Source organism: Lepus europaeus, chromosome X, assembly GCF_033115175.1.
Source record: "Lepus europaeus isolate LE1 chromosome X, mLepTim1.pri, whole genome shotgun sequence".
Lineage (NCBI taxonomy): Eukaryota > Metazoa > Chordata > Mammalia > Lagomorpha > Leporidae > Lepus > Lepus europaeus.
The window spans coordinates 79,444,778-79,469,339 of NC_084850.1; the positions used below are offsets into that span (position 1 = coordinate 79,444,778).

Below are 24,562 nucleotides of genomic sequence, written 5' to 3' on the forward strand. Positions count from 1 at the left end.
TTGATTTAACAATTGGCACTCTTATTTATGACGTCAGCAATCACCCGAGACTCTTGCTATGAGCTGTCTAGGCTATGGAAGTCCCTTGAGTTCACCGACTCTGAACTTGTTTAGTCAAGGCCGTATCACAGTGGAGGTTCCTTCCTCCCTTCAGAGAAAGGCGCCTCTCTCCTTGATGGCCTGTTCCTTCTGTTGGGGTCTTGTTCACCAGGGTCTTTCATTTAGATTGTTTTTGCCACCGTGTCATGGCTTTCCACGCCTGTGAGACTCTCATGGACCTTTTAGTCAGATCCGAATGTCCCAAGGGTTGATTCTGAGGCAGGAGTGCTGTTTTGGGCATTTGCCATTCTAAGAGTCTGCTGTGGGTCCTGTTTCCCCCGCAGGATGATTCTCTCCCTTTTAATTCTATCTTTCATTATTTGGTTACACTGGTCTTATTTGTGAAATCTTTTCGACACATATCCTATCTTTTTGATCGGTTGTGTATTTATACTTATCACTTTACCAAGTGCGCTGGCATTGGTACCTGCCTCCTTGGTAAGATTGATAACTTTCATAGCCCTGTGACTTTAAAAGTTTCATTCACTGCTTGGCAAAATTTTCAGGATTTATGCTAGGATTCTGTTAACTGGCAAAATGTTTAACATTGTAACCAGTTCCAGGTCTCTGACTGATCACAATTGTGTATTCAAATTACGAAGATGATTGAAGAAGTACAAAGCAGCTTGCTAAGAATAACTGATTGGGGGCAAGTCTAGGAGAGATAAAGTGGCTGCAAGCTTCACCCCACTGTGTGTCCCAATGTAAAGGATAAAAAATAATATCCTCTAAAGAGGCTGCCCTTGTCCAGTAGCAGAAACAAACAGGTAAGTGGCCAGGAATGACAAGGAATGGATTGGGAGATATGATTTCCCAGCAGCATCTCCCCATCGCCACCTCAAATAAAACAAGCCAAGTAAAAGTGATGTTCTTCCTGTGTAAGTGCTGGAAGTACAACTTTGTACTCTCTCTCCAAGACTGATTGCTGCCCTTAAACTCTTCTGCTAAGAATTGTCCAGCTTCCTCAAGAAATAACCAACTATTTAATTGAGGATGTGCAGTTGGAGAAGAGTTTAGGAGATAGAGCAGTAGGGTGATGAAGGTGTGTGTTGGGGGGGATTGTGGGAGTGAGAGAAAGTGAGGAAGAGGGAGGAGTGAAGAGGTGATGTGGAGACAGAGGGCTGTGGGAGGGACAATGTTGGGGAGGTAGGGGGTAGAGCAGGAAGTATAGTGAGGTGGCAGGAAGCAGTGGTGGGGCCAGACTGCAGTGGGGAGCTGGAGAGGATCAGGAAGTAAATGCAGGATGAGGAATGTTTTCAGATCCCAAGGTCTATACATCTTCATTTGGTTTTTCCATGCTTAGTGTGCATAATATTCACCTAAGGACCATGTTAAAAATGTAAATTCATGAGCAGTCTCCTTATTATAAGTCTTCCAAAGCCTATATTTTAATGAGTATCTCAGTTAGAGAACAGTTAGTCATCATTTGAAAAACATTTTTTTCAGAGCAGTGGTCCTCAAGGATTTTGGTCTCAGGATTCCCTTAATTATTTCAAATTACTGAGAGAGTTGGCCTTTGATGCAGTGGTTAAGACATTTTTTGGGGTGACTGAATCCCATATGGGACTGAAAGTGGGGGATGGGGAGTAGGGGTTTGAATTCAAGCTCCACTCTTCAATCCAACTACCTGCTGATGTGCTCCCTGGGAAGCGGTCAGTGATGGCTCAAGTAATTTACTACCTGCTATACATGTGGGAGATTCAGATTTATTTGTGAGTTCCTAGCTTTGGCTTGGTTAAGTCATGCCTATTGTGGACATTTGGTGAGTGAGCTAGGGGATGGGAGATCTCTCTCTCTCTCTCTCTCTCTCTCTCTGCCTTTCATGTAAATAAAACAAAATAAATAAATTACTGAGGAACCAGAAGAGTACCTGATATGTGGTAACTGATACCTGAAGACGCTGGAGCTATTGATATTAATGATATTGAAAACTAAAACCAAGAAATATTTCAAATATTTATTCACTCTCTTGAAAACACCAAGAAAAAAATCATGACATGTTAACTAGATAACATTAAAAATAACATTGTTTTCAAAAGTAAAACTATTTGGTAAGAAGTGCTATTTTACATTTTTCACATCTCTTTATTGCCTGAAGATAATTTCCATATATCTGCTTCTACATTCAATGTGTTATGATAATGATGTTTTGGTTGAAATATGATTATATGAACAAAATCGAGAATCACACAAGTAATGTAATTAGTAAAAGTAGAACTTTGCAGACCCCTGAAAGTATCTTAAAGGCTCTCATTGGGTCCTGGTACCTAACTCTGAAGTACTGTCTTATTCTGTTACTGCTATCAGAAATTCTGTTGAACAGTCCTTTTCATCCTTAGATTGTTTAATGTGGAGAAAATTATTTTCACAAAAATTACCCCAAATCACCCTTATGTGAATTTACTTCATTAATTTTAAGGAACTATGGAAATGAACTAGAAATGTTGGGGCAGAATTTTGTTTAAAGAAATTGGGGTTTGGGGCCGGCGCCGTGGCTCAACAGGCTAATCCTCCGCCTTGCGGTGCCGGCACACCGGGTTCTAGTCCCGGTTGGGGCACCGATCCTGTCCCGGTTGCCCCTCTTCCAGGCCAGCTCTCTGCTGTGGCCCGGGAGTGCAGTGGAGGATGGCCCAAGTCCTTGGGTCCTGCACCCCATGGGAGACCAGGAGAAGCACCTGGCTCCTGCCATCGGAACAGCGCGGTGCGCCGGCCGCAGCGCGCTACCGCGGCGGCCATTGGAGGGTGAACCAACGGCAAAAGGAAGACCTTTCTCTCTGTCTCTCTCTCACTGTCCACTCTGTCTGTCAAAAAAAAAAAAAAAAAAAAATTGGGGTTTGGAACAATGATGAGATTGAGGGGAGAGGAATTTCATTAGGTAATTAAGAAGAAATACATTAGATGCCCAATTAGAGGTAGAAAAATATATGAGACAGGGAGTAACCTGGAGTTATTTACAATTGAATAAATAACTAACGGTGAGAAAGTGTCCATCACAACTTTTGAAGCAAGTGACTTAGCCTGAATAAAATAGCATTTTGTTCCTGTCAGCATAATTGTTCAAATCTGCTCGCATTATTTATTACTTTAAGTTTTACTTCTGTAACATAAAACTTACTGCCAAGTTGGTGCAAAAATTGTAATAAACACTATACCATTTCTCATTTCTCTCTGATTCAATCAGAAGATCCTGAAAAGAGAACTGGAAAACAGCTGGAAAGGTGAAAGGAAAACCAAGAAGTGTGTGTGATCCTGGAAGTCAACTGAGGGACGTGTTTCAGGTAAAATATGCTGATTGATGAGGTTAAGGTGAAGAATTATAATTTTGTCATTAGATTTAGTGGCATAAAAGTCATTATTGATCTGAAAAAGAAAAGTTCGAATAGAGTCGTTGAGATGAAAGTCCCCATTGGTATGGATTCAAGGGACACTGAAGGAGCCAGCGTTGTGGCGAAGCAGGTAAAGCTACTGCCTGCAGTGCCGGCATCCCATATGTGTTCTGGTTTGAGTCCCAGCTGCTCCACTTCTGATCCTGCTCTCTGCTATGGCCTGAGAAAGCAGTGAAGATGGCCCATGTCTGTGGACCCCTGCAACAGCATGGAAACTCCTGGCTCCTGGCTTCGGATCAGCTCAGCTCTGGCTGTTGGCTGCCATTTGGGGAGTGAACCAGTGGTGGAAGACACTCTCTCTCTCTCTCTCTCTGCCTCTTTGTAACTCTGCCTTTCAAATAAATAAATAAATCTTTTTTAAAAGTGGAAGGAAAGAGCTGAGAACTGTACAAACAACTCTTTTCTGGAGTTTTGCTTAAAAAAAAAAGGAGAGATGTGGAGCAACATATGATACAGGAAATGGAGTTAAGAGAGGTGATTTCTCTTGTTTCTTAAGTGAGAGAAACAATAATGTTTGTGTATATAACTGTTGGGTTTTTTTGTTTGAGTACTTTGGTAGGAAGCACAATAGATATGGATCCTTTCCATGTGAAGGAAAATGGCATTAAGTGATTACACACATAATTAGTTATAATTTTGAAAAACATTAGGTTCTACCAAAGCTTAAAGATCAGTCCTAACAATTTCAAGGACATTAAAAAGGTCTTCACTAAATATATTGAAGTTGTACTTAGGGAAGGAACAGTATGTGCAAAGACCATGGGTGGAGGGAATATGGAATATTAGAAATATGTAAAGATAGACATCCATTGTAATTAATGTGTGGGGAAGGGGAAGGATGAGTGTAGCAGAAGTTAAAATGAGAGAGGTAAGTAGTGACCAGATTATTTATGTTGCAGCCCATAGACTCAGTTAAGGTCTTGGGATTTTTTAAAAAAAATGTGTATTTTTTTTTTTTTTTTATTAAACTTTTATTTAATGAATATAAATTTCCAAAGTATAGTTTATGGGTTACAATGGCTTCCCCCCTCGCATAACTTCCCTCCCGCCCGCAACCCTCCCCCCTCCCGCTCCCCCTCTCCCTCCATTCGTGTAAGGATTCATTTTCAATTCTCTTTATATACAGAAGATCAGTTTAGTATACATTAGGTAAAGATTTCAACATTTTGCCCACATAGCAACATCAAGTGAAAAAACTACCATTGGATTACTAATTATAGCATTAAATCGCAATGTACAGCACATTAAAGACAGAGATCCTACAAAAATTTTTTTCAAATTAATTAATTTTCTATGCCATTTCCATTTTAACACCAGGTTGTTTTTTTTTTTTTTTTTTTTTTCCTTCCTTTTTTTTTTTTTTTCGTTTCCAATTCTCTTTATATACAGAAGATCACTTCAGTCTATAATTAGCAAAGACCTCATCAGTCTGCGCCCACACAGAAACGCAAAGTATAAAAATACTGTTTCAGTACCAGTCATAGCATCACTTGGCTTTAAACGACACATTAGGGACAGATCCCACATGGGGTGTAAGTACACAGTGACTCCTGTTGCTGACTTAACAATTTGACACTCCTGTTCATGGCATCAGTAATCTCCCTAGGCTCTAGTCATGAGTTGCCAGGGCTATGGAAGCCTTTAGAGTTCGCTGACTTTGATCTTATTCCGATAGGGTCATAGTCAAAGTGGAGGTTCTCTCCTCCCTTCGGAGAAGGGTACCTCCTTCTTTGATGGCCCCGTTCTTTCCACTGGGATCTCACTCACAGAGATCATTCATTTAGGTCTTTTTTTTTTTTTTCCATGGTATCTTGGCTTTCCATGCCTGCTATACTCTCATGGGCTCTTCAGCCAGATCTGAATGCCTTGAGGGCTGATTCTGAGGCCAGAGTGTTGTTTAGGACATCTGCCATCCTATGAGTCTGCTGTGTATCCCACTTCCCATGTTGGATCTTTCTCTCCCTTTTTGATTCTATCAGTTAGTATTAGCAGATACTTGTCTTGTTTGTGTGATCTCTTTGACTCTTAGGGCTATCAGAGCTATCAATTGTGAGCTGAAATTGATCACTTGGACTAGTGCGATGGCATTGGTACATGCCATCCTGATGGGATTGTGTTGGAATCCCCTGGCACATTTCCAACTCCACCATTTGCGGCCAGTCCGATTGAGCATGTTCCAAATTGTTCCTCTCCTCCCTCTCTTTTTCCACTCTTAGATTTAACAGGGATCTCTTTTCAGTTAAATTTAAACACCTAAGAATAATTGTGTGTTAATTACTGAGTTCAACCAACAGTACTAGAACAACAACAATAACAGCAAATACCAAAAAGGATAAAATATTACATTGTACATCTAAAGTCAGGACAGGAGCTGATCAGTTCATTGTTGCTTATAGTGTTCATTTAATAGGTTTCCCCTTTGGCGCTCAGTTGTCACCGATCAGGGAAAACAAATGATATTTTTCTCTTTGGGACTGGCTTAATTCACTCAGCATGATGTTTTCCAGATTGCTCCATCTTGTTGCAAATGACTGGGTTTCGTTGTTTCTTACTGCTGCATAGTATTCTATGGAGTACATGTCCCATAATTTCTTTATCCAATCTACTGTTGATGGGCATTTGGGTTGGTTCCAGGTCTTAGCTATTGTGAATTGAGCTGCAATAAACATTAATGTGCAGATGGCTTTTTTATTAGCCAAATTAATTTCCTTTGGGTAAATTCCAAGGAGTGGGATGGCTGGGTTGTATGGTAGGGTTATGTTCAGGTTTCTGAGGAATCTCCAGACAGACTTCCATAGTGGCTTAACCAGTTTGCATTCCCACCAACAGTGGGTTAGTGTTCCTTTTTCCCCACATCCTCTCCAGCAGCTGTTGTTGGTAGATTTCTGAATGTGAGCCATTCTCACCGGGGTGAGATGGAACCTCATTGTGGTTTTGATTTGCATTTCTCTGATTGCTAGTGATCTTGAACATTTTTTCATGTGTCTGTTGGCCATTTGGATTTCCTCTTTCGAAAAATGTCTATTGAGGTCCTTGGCCCATCTCTTAAGTGGGTTGTTTGTTCTGTTTTTGTGGATTTTCTTGATTTCTTTGTAGATTCTGGTTATCAATCCTTTATCTGTAGTATAGTTTGCAAATATTTTTTCCCATTCTGTTGGTTGCCTCTTCACTTTCCTGACTGTTTCTTTTGAAGTACAGAAACTTCTCAATTTGATGCAATCCCAAAAGTTAATTTTGGTTTTCACTGCCTGTGCTGTTGGAGTATTTTCCAGGAAGTCTTTGCCTGTGCCTATATCTTGCAGGGTTTCTCCAATGCTCTCTAATAATTTGATGGTTTCGGGTCGTAGGTTTAAGTCTTTAATCCATGTTGAGTGAATTTTTGTGTAAGGTGATAGGTATGGGTCTTGCTTCAAGCTTCTGCATGTGGAAATCCAATTTTCCCAGCACCATTTATTGAATAGGCTGTCCTTATTCCAGGGTTTAGATTTGGATCTTTGGTCAAATATAAGTTGGCTGTAGATGTTTGGATTGATTTCTGGTGTTTCTATTCTGTTCCATTGGTCTATCCATCTGTTTCTGTACCAGTACCATGCTGTTTTGATAACAACTGCCCTGTAGTATGTCCTAAAATCAGGTATTGTGATGCCTCCGGCTTTGTTTTTGTTGTACAGGATTGCTTTGGCTATTCGAGGTCTTCTGTGTCTCCATATGAATTTCAGCATCATTTTTTCCAGATCTGAGAAGAAGGTCTTTGGGATCTTGATGGGTATTGCATTGAATGTATAAATTGTTTTTGGGAGAATAGACATTTTGATGATATTGATTCTTCCAATCCATGAGCATGGAAGATTTCTCCATTTTTTGGTATCCTCTTCTATTTCTTTCTGTAAGGTTTTGTAGTTTTCATCGTAGAGATCTTTAACGTCTTTGGTTAAGTTTATTCCAAGGTATTTGATTGTTTTTGTAGCTATTGTGAATGGGATTGATTTTAGAAGTTCTTCCTCGGCCGTGGCATTGCCTGTGTATACAAAGGCTGTTGATTTTTGTGCATTGATTTTATATCCTGCTACTTTGCCAAACTCTTCGATGAGTTCCAGCAGTCTCTTAGTAGAGTTCTTTGGGTCCCCTAAATAAAGAATCATATCATCTGCAAAGAGGGATAGTTTGAGTTCTTCCTTCCCGATTTGTATCCCTTTAATTTCTTTTTCTTGCCTAATAGCTCTGGCCAAAACTTCCAGAACTATATTGAATAGCAGTGGTGAGAGAGGACATCCCTGTCTGGTACCAGATTTCAGTGGAAATGCTTCCAACTTTTCCCCATTCAATAGGATGTTGGCCGTGGGTTTTTCATATATTGCTTTGATTGTATTAAGGAATGTTCCTTCCATACCCAGTTTGCTTAGAGTTTTCATCATGAAAGGGTGTTGTATTTTATCAAATGCTTTCTCTGCGTCTATTGAGAGAATCATATGGTTTTTCTTCTGCAGTCTGTTAATGTAGTGTATTACGTTGATTGTTTTGCGAATGTTGAACCATCCCTGCATACCGGGGATGAATCCCACTTGGTCTGGGTGGATGATCTTTCTGATGTGTTGTTGCATTCTATTGGCCAGAATTTTATTGAGGATTTTTGCATCTATGTTCATCAGGGATTTTTGGACACATATAACCTCCCAAAATTGAGCCAGGAAGACATAGAAAACCTAAACAGACCAATAACTGACACAGAAATTGAAACAGTAATAAAGGCCCTCCCAACAAAGAAAAGCCCAGGACCAGATGGATTCACTGCTGAGTTCTACCAGACATTTAGAGAAGAACTAACTCCAATTCTCCTCAAACTATTTAGAGCAATCGAAAAAGAGGGAATCCTCCCAAATTCTTTCTATGAAGCCACCATCACCTTAATTCCTAAGCCAGAAAGAGACGCAACATTGAAAAATGTGTATTTTATTTGAAAGGCAGAGTTAGAGAGAGAGATGGACAGATCTTTCATCTGCTGGCTCATTTCCCAGATGGCTGCAAAGGCCAGGGCTGGGCCATGCTGAAGCTAGGAGCCAGGAGCTTCTACCAGGTCTCTCACTGTGAGTGCAGGGGCCCAAGCATTGGGGCTATCTTCCACTGCTTTCCCAGGTGCATTAACAGGATTGGAAATGGAGCAGCCACTTAGTGGGCGTAACACGCTATGCCACAGCACCAGCCCCAAGGTCTTTGGATTTTATGCCAAGAACTTTGGGGATCCTTGACTTCATGGGTTGGTCACAACAAAAGTAAACCAGCCAAAACTGAAAGTAAAAGATGGAATAGATAGGAAGCAAAATTGAAATATTAATTGTGTAGAAAATATCTATTCTGCAGGCATGACTTTAGGCCAAATCTATACGTAGCTTCATAATAAATTATTTTCCAGTATACTCAGTTTCCTCAGGATTTAGCAACTGAGAGATTTCTAACTGATTACATCATACAGTAAGAAGGTCCAATTTGCAAAGATAGCCAAGAACAACAGATTGTGTCATTCCCTATTTAATATCTTAATCTCCTCAAATTATCCTTTTTATTCTTTAAAGTGCATATATTTTCAAATTTTGTATTACAAAGTGTTGAAACACCTATACAACCTAAAAGGCTATTACAGTAAATATTTGTAGGCCCACAATCTACAGTCAAGAACTTTTTACCAATTTATAGTATTTCCTTCCTCAGTTTTGCTGTGGATGTTAAAAGTCAGAGACTTCATGATGCTTTCCATGCAAATATTTCAGTATTCATCTTCTAAAATAAGGGTTTCCTCCATAATCTCAATATTATCATACTTAAACTACTTAAAAATAATTCCCTGATACCATATAATATCCAATGAATTGTAGATAACTTAGTTATCCCCCCCCAATTTTTAAATCAGCTTTATTGAGGATAGAATTAAGATTTACATATGACATTTAATTATTCCTCTAAATCTCTTTTTTCCTAAAACAATCTACATTTTCCCACATGACATTGCTTTTTAGGAGACACTTGCTGTTTGTTTTATAGAATCTGCTACCATCTAGATTTTCTGATTGTTTCCTCATTGTGTCATTTAAGTTGTTTATGGAACCTCCACCCCTCACTCAGAGTATTTTCTTTTTTCCCTCCTTTCATTTCTTTATTGGACATTTGTAGAACTATCTTTTGAAATTCTTTGCTTATTTTTAAATTGAGTTAATTTGAAAATTTTTCTTTTCCTTTTTATTTATATGAGGAAAATATATTTTATTTATTTTATACATAGTTTTAAGAGCATCATGATACATCCCACTTTATCCTCCCACCTTCCCTCCTTTTCACCCTCCCTCCCCCTTCCTTTATTATTTTTCTTTAAATTTTTAAAATAACATACTTTCAATTTATAATCACAAACTTAACTCTCCACTAAATAAAGACCCATAACTTACACCCTATACAAAAATGAACTCACAATGTATTAGGAATCTAAATCTTAGACGTGAAACCATCAAATTACTAAAGGAAAACCTAGGGGAAACACTGCAAGATATTTATTTAGGCAAAGACTTCTTGGATAAGATCCCAGAAGCACAGGCAGTAAAGATAGAAATAGAGAAATGGGATTAGATCATCCTAAGAAGCTTTCCTATATCAAAGGAAACACTCAACAAAGTAAAGAGGTAACTAACAGAATGTGAGAACATATTTGCAAATTATACATCTGAAAAGGATTAATATCCAGAATATATAAGGAACTCTCAGTTTTTTTTTCTAGTAAAATCCTAGATAGACTCATCTGACATATTTGGAATAAATACCAAATTTGTTAATTTTCACCCTTCTCTAAAATGTAAATGTCATAAAACCGTGGATTTTTGCCTATCTTGTTTAGCATCAGTGTCTGGCTCACAATAAGATCTCAAAAACCTTTGTTGCAGACCCGTTGTTGTGGCACAGTGGCAACTCTACCTTTCAAATAGATGAACTCACAAATGAGTAAACCTTGGAAAAAAATAAACTTTGTTGAGGGAGAGATAGAGAGCCATCTTCCATCCCTTGGCTCACTCTCCAAATGGCCACAATGGCCAGAATTGGGCCAAGAGAACCCAGGAGCCAGGAACTCCATCCAGGTATCCCACATGGGTGGCAGGGGCCAATGCACACAGGCCATCTTCTATTGCTTTCCCAGGAGCATTAGCAGTGAGCTGAATCAGAATCAGAGCAGCTGAGACTGGAACCCACACGCTGATATGGGATGTCGGTATCACAGCTTAACCTGCTGTGCCACAACACCAGCCACTAGATTCAACTTAAATTTAAGATTTTTTTTCAATTTTATTTTAAAATTTTTTTAAAGATTTAATTATTTTGAAAGTCAGGGTTACACAGACAGAGAAGGAGAGGCAGAGAGAGAGAGACAGAGAGAGAGAGAGGTCTTCCATCTGCTGGTTCACTCCCCAGAGGGCCACAATGGCCGGAGCTGTGCTGAACCAAAGCTAGGAGCCAGGAGCTTCTTCTGAGTCTCCCACATGGTGCAGGGCCCAAGGACTTGGGACATCTTCTACTGCTTTCTAATGCCATAGCAGAGAGCTGGATTGGAAATGGAGCAGCCGGGACTCAAACCAGCGCCTATATGGGATGCCGGCACTTCAGGCAGTGGCTTTATCTGCTATGCCACAGTGCTGGCCCGATTTTTTGAATTTTAAATTGTGTTATTGTCAAAGTTTTAAGGCCATGATTTGTTTTCTAATCCAGTAATTCAAATTGATGAAAAGCAATTTGTATTTCATTAGTGTGCCATATACATTTTGAGTGTCTTTCTAAATTTTTAGATATCAAATTTATTTACATGATGAGAATTTCAGGATGAGACATTTTGGAACTAGTTGTGTCAAATAGATTACAAGATTTTGATTGGATTGCTTGTCAGAACACTAAAGGAATTTCATAAGTAATCTGTATTTCATAAGTAATCTGTATGCTCATACTCAGGACTGTTGAGGAGTCTTAGGTAAGAATTGACTTTATCCAGAGATGAAGATGAGTTATATGCATTAGGGATAATCAAAGAAATGCACAAGGGTCTTTAGATTCTTCATTCATGAATTATATGGGCTGATTAATTCTGTGTCAATATGTGAAAACAATAATGAATGGTCTAGGTGAAAACAGCTGACTTCCCAGTGTGCCTTATTCTATATTACTGAATACTACATACAACAGCTGCTAGCAAAGATATTGTAAATAGGCAAAAATAACTGGCAAGCTAGGTTTGCATGATGTGGTATTATCAAGTTAGCTAACTCTGTGACTCAAAATATTTGTAAAGACATGTGTACAGCATGGTAGTCTGGACAGTGCCAAAGCCTTTATCCTTTAGATCTTTGGGGATTTGCAATGCAGTAATAAAAAGAAATGACAAATGATAATATAGGAATATAAATGGCAAAAACATATACCACTATGCAAAGGAACACGAATAAATAGTAAGTAATCTGGAATATAAGAGTAAGAAACTTAGTAAAGTTTATAGGACATCCAGGTTCATTTTTGTTGTTTCCATCTCCTTTGTGCTGATTACAAATGACACTGTTCCTTAAGCATCCCCATACCTGTAGGTGTGAAGTGAGAAGGGAAACCTTGAATCAGTTCATTTTAATGGCTCTGAAAATCAGGTTAAGTAAGAAAATAAATTTAAAATGACTTAATTGCTGTTACTGAATTTTATGTACATTTCCATTTCCCAAATTACCCTCATCGTTGTCAGAGCTGTATCCATCAACATGGCAATGCAGAATACCTTGACTGGGCTGAACTCTCATCTCCATGTCAACCCTACAACAGGGATTTATGCTTCATATAATGGATTGATTCAAAAAATAGTGGAATATTCTTAGATTGCTCCAATTTATAGAAACTGATCTTATCAACCAATTTAAAATTTACTAACATTATCCTGTTTTCTGCACTTGTAGGGGATAATTTGGCCTGAGACCTTTTGAATATGAGGTGTAGATATACAGCTAAAAATAAGCATTGCATTTTCACTATAGTTCTCAGCTAAAATTTACATGCACTTTTACCATTATTTAACAGTACAGTGTGATTACTATTCTTTAATAGCATACCAATCTGCTTGGGATCTGATCTTGGCTTTAGTGCCTACTACCTATGAGACCTTGAAAAAATTACTGTGCTTAACCTTTCTGATATTGAATTTCCTTTTCTTTCAAATAGGGAACACAAGAGTACATAATTCACAGAGTTGTTGAGAATTAAATGAGATAATCCTTGCACACCACTTGAAAAGTATCTGTTCATATAAATAGCTATCATCATTGTTATATTATTAGCGATAATAACCAAAGGAGTATCAACTCTTAATATTTATGTAGACTTTTATAGTTCTTAAATAATGCTGAAAGAATATTTCATTTGAACCTGGAGATAGGATGAGATTATAAAAGAGAGTGATTATGTATCAACCCATTTTCCAATATGAGAACTGAGACACAGAGAGAGATCTTATGATTTGTCTGAGAGTACATAGCAAGTAAATATGGAAGCTAGGACATCAAGTCCAATGATAATGAACTCTAATGATGATTTGCTACATTGGTGAAGTTAATATAGTCTAGTGTATTTCCTGAGATGCTTTATCTCCCTTCATCCAATCAACTCTTCCTTAGTGCCCTTTCTGGAATTGGGAACTGTGTTATCTCCGAGTGAGAATGAGTACTAAGGGTTATCTACACATGTTTTTCCAAATAAGGCAAGTTATGAAAATGCAGTCCCTTTTGATTTCAGTGTAATAAAAATAATGTTTTTATAAAATTGTACAATTTGTGATGCTTCTTAGTACTTCCTACTTGTATTTCCTGTAGCCATCTGTAATTACTGTAACAAATAAATCTATAAAGCTCTGGCCTTTGAATTTTAGGGAAATGTAAATATGTAGTCATTTATAGCGTGAGATGGTATGTGACTCCTCTAAGTGTACTTAGTTTCAATAAATAACAGTGGTGCTATTAGCTATTTCACAGTCAGTATGTTCATACACACATGGCAAAATGTCTGTTCTCAATTTTCAGAAATACCCCAAAAATTCATGTGGGGGCGGCATGTTGCAGAAAGTAGTAGCTGAGGCACCAATACATGTAAAACCAAGCAAGTGTTTACACCAGACATTATAAATAGATGTATTTTGAACTGTGTCTTCTAGGAAAATAGTAAGGAGTGCTCTTGGTATAAGCTTAGGGCCTTATCTTTTAGAAGTTGTTAGAAAAGTTGACAAGTATATCTTGGTACAACTGGATCCTAGGGAATAATTGACAGACTTCTGATTACAAATCTCTTTAGATGTACAGTACATTGCCTGGAGAAGCATATCATGATATTCTACTATAAAACATATCACTTGAGTTTAACACTAAAAGTGGGTAAATTTTTAAGCAATAAAGGGAAGGTGAGTTTTATCTCACTTTGAAAGTTTGAAATAATATTGCATTTGTGTACTGGTGAAATGTGAATGAAATTGGGTTTAGTTGTTTAGTGCTGAACGTAGATTTAACAGGCTTTATGATGTGAGGGATCTTGTCAAGGAGTTCCACAAAATTCTCATTATAAAACATTTGTTAAATGGAATCTGAACAGTGGGCAGAACTGGTTTTCTACAGAAGATCTACTAAAACATTGACACTGACACTATCTACACTATTGTTATTCCTCAGCTAGGATAAAGTGCTAAAGGGACAAAACAAAATTCGTGAATTTTATTTCTTATAAGAACATTTGATCTTTTCTTTAGACAATACTGATTGCTTTTTCAAACAATTACAGAAATATATGCAAGAGTGGTCCATTCATAATGCCTGAGACATAACCATAACATGGATTTTGTTGATGTCACGTTCTACTCAACACAGTGTTCTATATACCTTCTCTATATAATACATCTCTATAGGCCTGGTGTTGGGTACTTAGTTAAAACTTTATACGTGATTGAATTTAAAGCATTTCATGTACTTCTTTAGTTCTAGAAAAAATAATATCCCGAAACACGGAGCATATCTAGCATTCAGATCTTGGTTTCTTTATTCTATAAAAGGAACTAGGGTGTCTTATAGAAATGGCTGATTGTCAGGCTAATTTAGGTTATATACAAAGTGACCCCAGAATATTTTTCAAGAGCTAGAAAAAAAAAGTGCAAAAGTAATGAAATGATGGGATATATCAGTGGGTCATGAAAATTAACTAAAAGAACTATCAATGGCCAAAGCTAGGTCATTTGAGCAGAAAAGTAAAGTAGTCTTAGAATATTACCCAAAATATAAAATCAATATCATTAATGAATTTTACAGGTAATTATTGAATATATTAATGCAAATAAATAGACTCATCTCCTGTACAGATGAATTATAAATAATTTGTGTAGGCACTCCTTCATCAATGAGGTAGAACATAACTCTTCATTCATTATGTGTAGGCTGTCCATAGTGACTTCATTCTAAAGAATACAGTGTGCAAGGAAGAGTAATATTACATGGGAGAAAACAGTAAAGTACTACTTCATTCAAGTGATCAGGGATAATAACATTAGTGATAAGTCATATTAGTGGTATGTTCTCTTGGTATCATGTGATAAAAATGATACATTACCTCTATGTTCTTTCTCCCAAGAGCTTACAACCTAACTGTGTGAAAAAAAATCAGACAAACCCAAATTGAAGAACATTTAAAAAATTAAATACCTGAAGATTGTTTCTCAAAACAATCAAGGCCATAAAAATCAAATTATAAGTAACTGCCACAATCTACAGACATGTAGGAGACATGATAACTAAATGTAGTGTGGAATCCTGGATGGCCTACTGGGACAAAAAAAAAAGATAAGAAGGACAATTTTAGCTAAAAACTAAAGAACTTTGGACAAAGAATGGACTTCAGTTAATAATAATATATTAATATTGTCTTATTAGTTTTAGCATATGTTCTGTATCAATGTAACATATTAACCATAAGAGCAACTGAGTTCAGGGTTACAGGAATCCTCTTAACTGTATTGTAAATTTTCTATAAATACAAAACTGTTTAAAAAGTTGGTTTAGTATTTGAGGTGATGGGTGTGTTAACCAACTTCATTTAGTTATTCCACATTGTATTCCTAAGTCATATCACTTTGTAAATATGTAACTATAATCTGCCAATTTACAATTGTAAAAATATATTAAAAATTGGTTTTAAAAAGTTACCAAAAAATCTAAACAATCACCATGACTTATTTTTCTGATTATGAAATCTAAAATGTACTACTATATTAAAATAAATAAGGGATTGAAGTACTCATTTCTTTAAAACAAACGCTTGGCTAAAATTTATACTTGGAGCTTCTGCCTTCACATAGCCATTTTTGTCTGTCACTTCAATCTGTAATATTTTGTTGCTACTGAAAGCTTTCTGGTATCATTCTTAAGAGAGAGAGTGATGACTTGTTACTTGACAATTCTGTAGTGGATATCAAAAGGAAGTGATATTTTCAATTCTATACCGCTCCCCTAGAATGATGGGTACTCCAAGACTCAATTATGATGGGAGGGTATTCACATGAGGTTTCAACACAGTAGTTTTCTAGTAAGTTTCTCTCACTCAAGAACAATAATTCTTCCTTCAGAACAATCGTATTAACAGCTATTATAGGATGGGTTCATGTTTGAATTTTATTTAGCAGAAAGAGTGTCATATTGCACACATTTGCTAGACCTAAATACTTAAAGGAAATTGTGAAGTATCATTAAATTTGTCCATAAAACTTCTATCTCTTATTTGGCCTGTGCTGTGAATTAGATTGCACTATGGTGGTTCTGTGTGAAATGGTAAAGTAGTGTGTGGTAATTAAATGTATAGTTTATACATATGTGCAGATTATTATTTTATAACTCAGTGGACTCATTGCTCTCTTAAATCTTCTAAGCAGCTTCCTGAGAGAAATTTATTTCAGTGTCATAGCACTTAACTTACATGAACTTGTGTCAACAAAGAACATTAAAGTTTCCTTTTTAAAATAGGGATCTCATCTAAGTGTCCAGACCTTTGTAGAAGAATTGGTGAGTCACATTAAGTCTCAGAAAATTGCCAATTTTTTTAAAGATTTATTTCTTTATTTGAAAGGCATAGTTACAGAGAGGAGGAGGAGGAGGAGAGAGCGAGAGCGAGAGCGAGAGCGAGAGAGAGAGAGAGAGAGAGATCTTCCGTTCACTCCCCAAATGGCTGCTATGGCCGGAGCTGTGCAGATCCTAAGCCAGGAGCCAGGAGCTTCTTCTGGGTCTCCGGGGGCGCAGGGGCCCAAGGACTTGGGCCATCTTGTACTGCTTTCCCAGGCCATAGCAGAGAGCTGGACTGGAAGTGGAGCACCCGGGACTTGAACTGGTTCCCATATGGGATGCCGGCACTGCAGGAGGAAGCTTTACATGCTACACCACAGTGCCAGCACCAGAAATATCCAATTCTTTTGAAAAAGATTTTCAATTTAAGTACATGTGTCTTTGAGAGTTAGTCTACAATCACACATTTCCCTGAAAATTCAATTAAATGACTTGTAAAATGGTGGCGTCTCTGAAATAACTAGCTTTGGTGGAATTTGCAATAGAAACATGAAAAGATTCATTGAATAAGCCTAAATTCATACTGACTTTTACTTGAAGAGTGTTCATTGACAAATGTATAAATTCTTTGGAGAAGGAGAAATTGAGATGAGGACCATTATAAAACAAGACAACATTGTGAATAGTTTGCATTGGATTTGACTTTTTCTTTTCACCTCAAGACTTTACCATCTGATATTCCTTCTGCTTGAAACATTACATAAACTCAAACTATTTTAATATTTTCATTCTTTTTAACCCCTTCATCAGGCTAGCTATAACTTATCCATCAGGTCTCTGATTATGTATCAGTATCACAGATTTGACCTTCCCTCCTGAATTAGGTATGCCATTATATATTTCATAGCATCTTCTAATTTTTCTTCATCTTTCCAATCACTATTGTAATTATCTACTCATTCGTTTGAATTTGTGTAATGACTATTGCTATAACTAAAGCATAATCTCTATGTCATATAATATAGTGTCCAGAACATAATAGATGATCAAAAGGGGATTTTTTAAGAATCAACAAATATTCTTTTTTTTTCATTTATTTAACTGTTATTTAATGAATATAAATTTCCAAAGTACAGCTTAGGGATTACAATGGCTTCCCCCCTCCTATAACTTCTCTCCCACCCGCAACCCTCTCCTTTCCCGCTCCCTCTCCCTTTCCATTCACATCAAGATTCATTTTCAATTCTCTTTATATACAGAAGATCAGTTTAGTATATATTAAGTAAAGATTTCAACAGTTTCCCACCATATAGCAACACAAAGTGAAAAGAATACTGTTGGAGTACTAGTTATAGCATTAAATAACAGTGTAGAGCACATTAAAGACAGAGATCCTACATAATATTTTTTAAAAATTAATTAATTTTCTATGCCATTTCCAATTAACAGACTGACTTCCATAGTGGCTTAACCAGTTTGCATTCCCACCAACAGTGGGTTAGTGTCCCTTTTTCCCCACATCCTCTCCAGCATCTGTTGTTGGTCGATTTCTGAATGTGAGCCATTCTCACCGGGGTGAGATGGAACCTCATTGTGGTTTTGATTTGCATTTCTCTGATTGCCAGTGATTTTGAACATTTTTTCATGTGTCTGTTGGCCATTTGGATTTCCTCTTTCGAAAAATGTCTATTGAGGTCCTTGGCCCATCTCTTAAGTGGATTGTTTGTTTTGTTGTTGTGGAGTTTCTTGATTTCTTTGTAGATTCTGGTTATCAACCCTTTATCTGTAGTAGAGTTTGCAAATATTTTTTCCCATTCTGTCGCTTGCCTCTTCACTTTCCTGACTGTTTCTTTTGAAGTACAGAAACTTCTCAATTTGATGCAATCCCAAATGTTAATTTTGGTTTTGACTGCCTGTGCTTCTGGGGTCTTTTCCAAGAAGTCTTTGCCTGTGCCTATATCTTGCAGGGTTTCTCCAATGCTCTCTAATAATTTGATGGTTCCCATCCGGTGTCTTGCTTTGTGCCTAGGAAAGCAGTAGAAGATGACCCAAGTATTTGGTCCCTTGCCATCCACGTGGGAGAGTTGGATGAAGCTCCTGACTCCTGACTTTGGCCTGGCTCAGCCCCAGCCTTGCAGCCATTTAGCAAGTGAACCAATAGATTGAAGATTTCTCTGTCTCTGTCTCTGTCTCTGTCTCTCTCTCTCTCTCTCTCTGTGTGTGTGTGTGTGTATTTGTGTGTGTTTCCCTCCCTCTTAGTAACTCTGCCTTTCAAATAAATAAATTTTAAAATGAAATACTTTGTTAATCTTACTTTTTCTCTTTTCTCAATGAGCTTCATCTTGGAGTAAAGGAGCAAATAGATTCGCAGTTCTGACAGATTCCTATATTTATCTGGTGTCAGCAATCTCTTTCATTCCCTTCTGCTGTTGTTCCTAATTTTATTTATTAATCTAAAACATTCCTGTGTTGTATTAATCTTTGCAGATGATCTTGGCACCCACAATTGGATGAAAACAAAGGCTATTCTATGAGAAACATTTACTCTCAGCAGCCTCAAAAAAAAAAAAAAAACCTACAAACATACTCTTTCTTTAATCCTTGTCTGTGCTTCTGAGAGAAGAGCTGCTTTCTAACTTTAATTTGATTTTCATCTGCTTACTCTATGCTCCTGCCACATCAGTCATTCCCCCTCTTACCTACATTTTTAACTTTTTTCTTTGTATTTTCTACTTCTAGATGCCCTATGAATATGCTGAAGTTTCTGCCATGCTAAAAACAGACAACAACAAAAAATTATTTTCTTTAACTGTGCATCTTTTTCAACTGACTCTGTGTATTCTAACCTCCAGGTTTTTACCTTCCATTAAATCTTTAAGCCACTGTCATCTGGCTTCTGCTTTCACTTACTGAAATTTTGAACGTTGTCAGTGAACGTTATCAGCTAAGTGTAATAGATATGTTCAGATCTTTGTTTTACTTGACCTATCTGTTCCATTAAGATTACTATTGTCTATGACATAATTTTTTAAAAAGATTTATTTATTTGAAAGTTACACTGAGAGAAAAGGAGAGGCAGAGAGAAAGAGAGGTCTTCCATCCACAGTTTTACTCCCCAATTGGCCACAGCACCTGGAGCTGAGCCAATCCTAAGTCAGGAGCCAGGAACTTCTTCCAGGTCTCCCATGTGGGTACAGGGACTTAAGGACTTGGACCATCTTCTACTGCTTTCCCAGGCCATAGCTGAAAGCTGGATCAGAAGTGGAGCAGCTGGGACACAAACTGGTGCCCATACAAGATGCCAGCATTGCAGGCAATAGCTTTACCCTCGACACCACCGCGTGGACCCTTACATAATTTCTTTCTTTTTTCTGCATTTTCTAAGGCTAAATATAATATCTGCTTGTTCTTTTCTTAAAAAAAAAACAACACTGTAAACATTACAGAGTCATGAGAATTATTGTCATTAACTTACAACTTCATTCTCCCTGTGTTTCTGTGACTCTCACTTTTGCTTCCTCCTTCTAGTCTAGTTCCTACAGCTTTGGCTAATTTCCTAGTGTTCTTTGTAGGCTTTTCTTTTGCTGTCAGCCCCTTGCATGTTGGTGTTTAATTGGATCCAACGTCCAAACATCTTTTCATTTAAATTCCTCCTGCTGGGTAATATAATTTTCTCTCATAATTTCATCCATCACTCAGTGACTGGCAATCCTATATCTCTGTCAGGTCACTTTCTAGAATTCCAACAATTATTTATCCAATTTTGAATAAATTTATGGAGATTCATTCAGCTGTCTCACAGGCACTTTAAACTCTATACAGGTGCAAAATGGAACCTAGCATGTTTTCTCAAAATCCATGTCACTTCCTATATTACTTAGCCTTTGGTGTTGCCATTTATCTAGTGTCTCAAGCTAGACCCTTGCTCTAGATCCCTGTTTCTCTCTCATTCTTCACGTCCAATTGGTTACCAGTTTCAGTAGAAATCTTACCATGTCTCATTTATTTTCCACTCTTATTCACAATGTTACTGTTTTAGTTCAGACTCTTTCACTCTCATCTATATGATTAAGTAAGTAGTTTCATTGCTTTCAGTTGTACCTGATTCCAGTCCACCTTTCACTCTGTAATTGATCATGTCTTAAATACTCAAATATGACCATGTCACTCCCCTGCTTAAAGTTAAATCTCCCCATAGCTTCACTCCAAGTCCCACAGACTAAATTTCATACTCCTTACCATAGCATCCAATGCCTTTCTGATCTGGCCTTTGCCTGTATTTTTAACTGATGTCAGGATTGAGTCTCAAAGAACTGAAATTAGAATGGATTATGCTATTCAAAGTGTCAAGTAGCAGAAAGAATCAGCAAGTTGAATATGAACTAAAGTCCTCAAGGACTTTTGAAGGTCAAGTCTGGGAAATGATGGTACTTGACAGGTCTTTAGTGTACAAGTAAAAATGAAAATGACAGAAAGACCTAAAGAGGAGCCGGACAGAACTAAGTGGGAAGGTGAATAAGATCAAGAACACAAATCATATGCAGGAAACTGTCACCAAGAGTCAGTGAAATGTCTGTAGCACGTAAATGTCAGTTGCATTAAGCTCATGAGGGGTAGGTATGTTAGGTTGACTTAAAGGGTCACACTGAAGATGGAGACTGAAAATCTGTGATATGTCTGACTATCTTTCTCTTATATTTAAGGGAATTTGTTGTCTCCCCTATCAATAATAGGGCAAAATCTAAGATTTTTAAATGACCCAGGAGTGCATCCATAATAAGGCTTCTTCTTGTTTATGTAGCCATACCTCTTTCCCCTACCATCTAGCTGTTTGACCTCCATCAACACTGAATAAATTTTGGTGCTGTTTCCTATTCCTATTTTGTTTTTTTCACATGTCATTTCCTATGCCAGGAATTTCCTTCATTTTCTCGTTTACAGGTGCATTTCTGTTCGTCCTTCAAAATCCTTCACAGACATCACCACATCTAAGAGGCTCCCTCTGAATGCTTCTGTTTCCCATAGTTCCTCAGACATCTACCCATATATTCATGTGTTTGTTTATTATTGAACAACCATTTGTTGAGTGCTCAGTTTGGGACAGATGCTGTGTTATGTACTGTGGTGAATAAGATGGGTCAAACATGGTCTTTTACCCTCATTGAGCTTACATTTAGCAGTGAATACACATATATATATATACACACACAGAGACACATAATCAAATAAAAATCATTACCAATTTAATAAGTGCTATGAATAAAAAATGAGGAACTAGAATACAGAAAGATCAGGATGAGGGGCAGACAGAAAATCAGCCTACTTTAGTATCAGGTTGAGCCGTATCAATTTGTTGGTATCTGAACTATTTGTCTCCTTTAAAATTGACCAGTTTATATATAGTTCAACAGTAGCCCTTCTGAAGAATTGACATTTAAGATGAGATCTGAAGAATGAGGTTGAATTAACCATGTTGGTTAAGCTTGGCATTCAGCTTATTCCAAGAATCAAGAGAAGCTAAGGCGATGGAATTGAGAAAAGGGGTGAGTGACTATAAATGAAAGTAGGAGAGAGAAACAGAGAAGATAATATGGGATGTATAAAGGAGTTTTGATTTAATGTTCCTTAAGATGTAAAGCAGCTAGAGTGTTTTTAATATCCTCTGATTGTAATGTGGGGCTAGAATAGAAGGAGGTACAGGTAGAAATAGGACTACCAATTCAGAGGTTGATATAATGAAGAAATATAATAATGTTGTGTTATGTGTTTAGGGTTTGGAATCAAGCTGCCTTGGTTTAAACTTGGTTCCACCATTTATTAGTCCTTTTAATTTATGCAAGTTACACTTGAATAGAGATAATAATACGATCAATGTTATAGGTTTTTTAAAATGTTTATTTATTTTCATCTATTGAGAGAAAGGGAGAGAGAGACAGGCAGACAGGCAGAGATAGAGATCTTCCATCTGCTGTTTCACTCCCCAAATGCCTGCAACAAGGCTGGGCCAGGCCAATACCAGAAGCCAGGAATTCCTTCTGGATTTTTCACATGGGTGACATAGACTCAATTATTTGAGTCATCCGTTTCTGCCTCCCAGTATACATTAGCAGGAAGCTCAGTGACAAACAGGCTAGCCTGTACTGGAACCAGCTGTCTGATAGGGAATACAGCATTCCAAGCAATAGCTTACACTTTTCAGCACAGTGGCCACTCCTTGTATATTTTATTCTAGGAATTGAACAAGAATGATTCATTGCAAATAACTATATGCTTCCTGACAGATAATAAACACTTTAGCTGTTAGAGATTAATAGTTCAAGTGAGAGATGATAGTACCCTTGACTATGTACATGACAATATATTTGGAGAAAAGTGAATGGACATGAGACACATTGTGGAAATTTAAACAGGAGAATTAGTAATGGATTAGATGTGAGAGTTGAAGGGAAAAATATTTTTAAGATTTTGACTACCAGGTTTCTGCCAAAAGGAGTAGAGTAGATTGTGTTGCACTTTCCCAAGCTTGGGAATGTCCTCCTGGTACAGATTTTAGCTCTATAATTTTTTAGATATATCGTATTAGGCAATACTGAAATGAAAATTTGTAAATATCGTGATATAAAAGTAAATACTTATTAAACATATTAGATACTTGCCAGAGCCCTACAGGAGTTAGATAAGACACTTTAAGTTAGTGTTATGTTCATACCACAGTACGTATAATATGGAACCATCTTAAAGTATGTATGTTTATAAATCTTAAATGTTTGTTCCCAAAGCATAAGAGTTTGGAAATCTCTGCTGTGCTATATTATAGGCAGTGATAATTAAGCTTATGTGTTTATTTTGTCTTATATTAAAGTAGTTGTGTAACCATTCCATCTTTATTTCACAGAATGGAGCCTGCTTGGTATACCAGCAGATGAAGAGAATAAGGAGAGTGTCTATCCTTATTCTCCTTTGCAACTGATAAGCTACTCTGGGAACCATAAGGCATCATGGGGAAGCGAGATAATCGAGTGGCCTATATGAATCCTATAGCCATGGCCAGATGGAGAGGCCCAACTCAATCTGCAGGGCCAACAATACAAGATTATCTGAATCGGCCAAGGCCCACCTGGGAAGAAGTAAAGAAACAATTGGAAAATAAAAAGAAAGGTTCCAAGGCATTAGCTGAATTTGAAGAAAAAATGAATGAAAATTGGAAGAAAGAACTTGAGAAAAGCAGAGAGAAATTGTTAAGTGGAAATGAGAGCTCATCTAAAAAAAGAGAAAAAAAGAAAAAGAAAAAGAGGAAATCTTGTCGATCTTCGTCCTCTCCTTCATCAAGCTCTGATTCTTCAACCAGTTGTTCAGAATCTGAGGATGAGGAAAAGAAACAAGGAAAAAAGAGAAAGAAAAAGAAGAGCCGTTCATACAAATCATCAGAAAGCTCTATGTATGAATCAGAATCAGAGAGCAAAGAATCTGTGAAAAAGAAAAAGAAGTCAAAGGATGAAACAGAGAAAGAAAAGTATATTAGAAACCTCAGCAAAAAAAGAAAGAAGACTCATCCTGAGGATAAACCTTTGTCATCTGAGGCCTCATCAGAATCAGATTATGAAGAGGAAGTGCAAGCAAAAAAGAAGAGAAAACATGAGGAGCAAGAAAAAGCAATGGAAAAAGTAAAGAAAAAGAAGAAGAAACAGCACAAGAAACATAGTAAGAAGAAAAAAAAGAAGTCTGGTTCAAGTCATAAATCAGGATGACATCAAGAAAAAAAAGTAAAATTTCCTTAAAAAAAAAAAGTCTAAAGGAAACTTCAACTGTGAAAATTAGGGCATAGTTACCAAAATGCATGAGTTTCCCTGTGTTAGTAGAGTTGTTCCTAGACTCAAATGCCAGTAAAAAGCCACTGTGCCAGAAAGGGCCATAATTGTTGCCTGCAGCTTAAATATAGGATTTTGTTTTTTTCTTTGTCTTTCTTCCCAGTGGTTAATTCCTCTGGAA

The 24,562-nt window shown here is 37.2% G+C and overlaps 1 protein-coding gene across 1 annotated transcript; it reads left to right on the top strand.

The window, feature by feature from the left end:
* The first annotated feature begins 23,571 nt into the window (after positions 1-23,571).
* FAM133A (family with sequence similarity 133 member A) lies at positions 23,572-24,321 on the top strand. The gene has a single exon (XM_062183068.1). The coding sequence runs from the start codon at positions 23,572-23,574 to the stop codon at positions 24,319-24,321; it is 750 nt and encodes a 249-aa protein (XP_062039052.1).
* The last annotated feature ends 241 nt before the right edge of the window (positions 24,322-24,562 follow it).

Coding starts and splice junctions, on each gene's coding strand:
- FAM133A (XM_062183068.1), top strand. CDS start 23,572: ATGGGGAAGCGAGATAATCGAGTGGCCTATATGAATCCTATAGCCATG.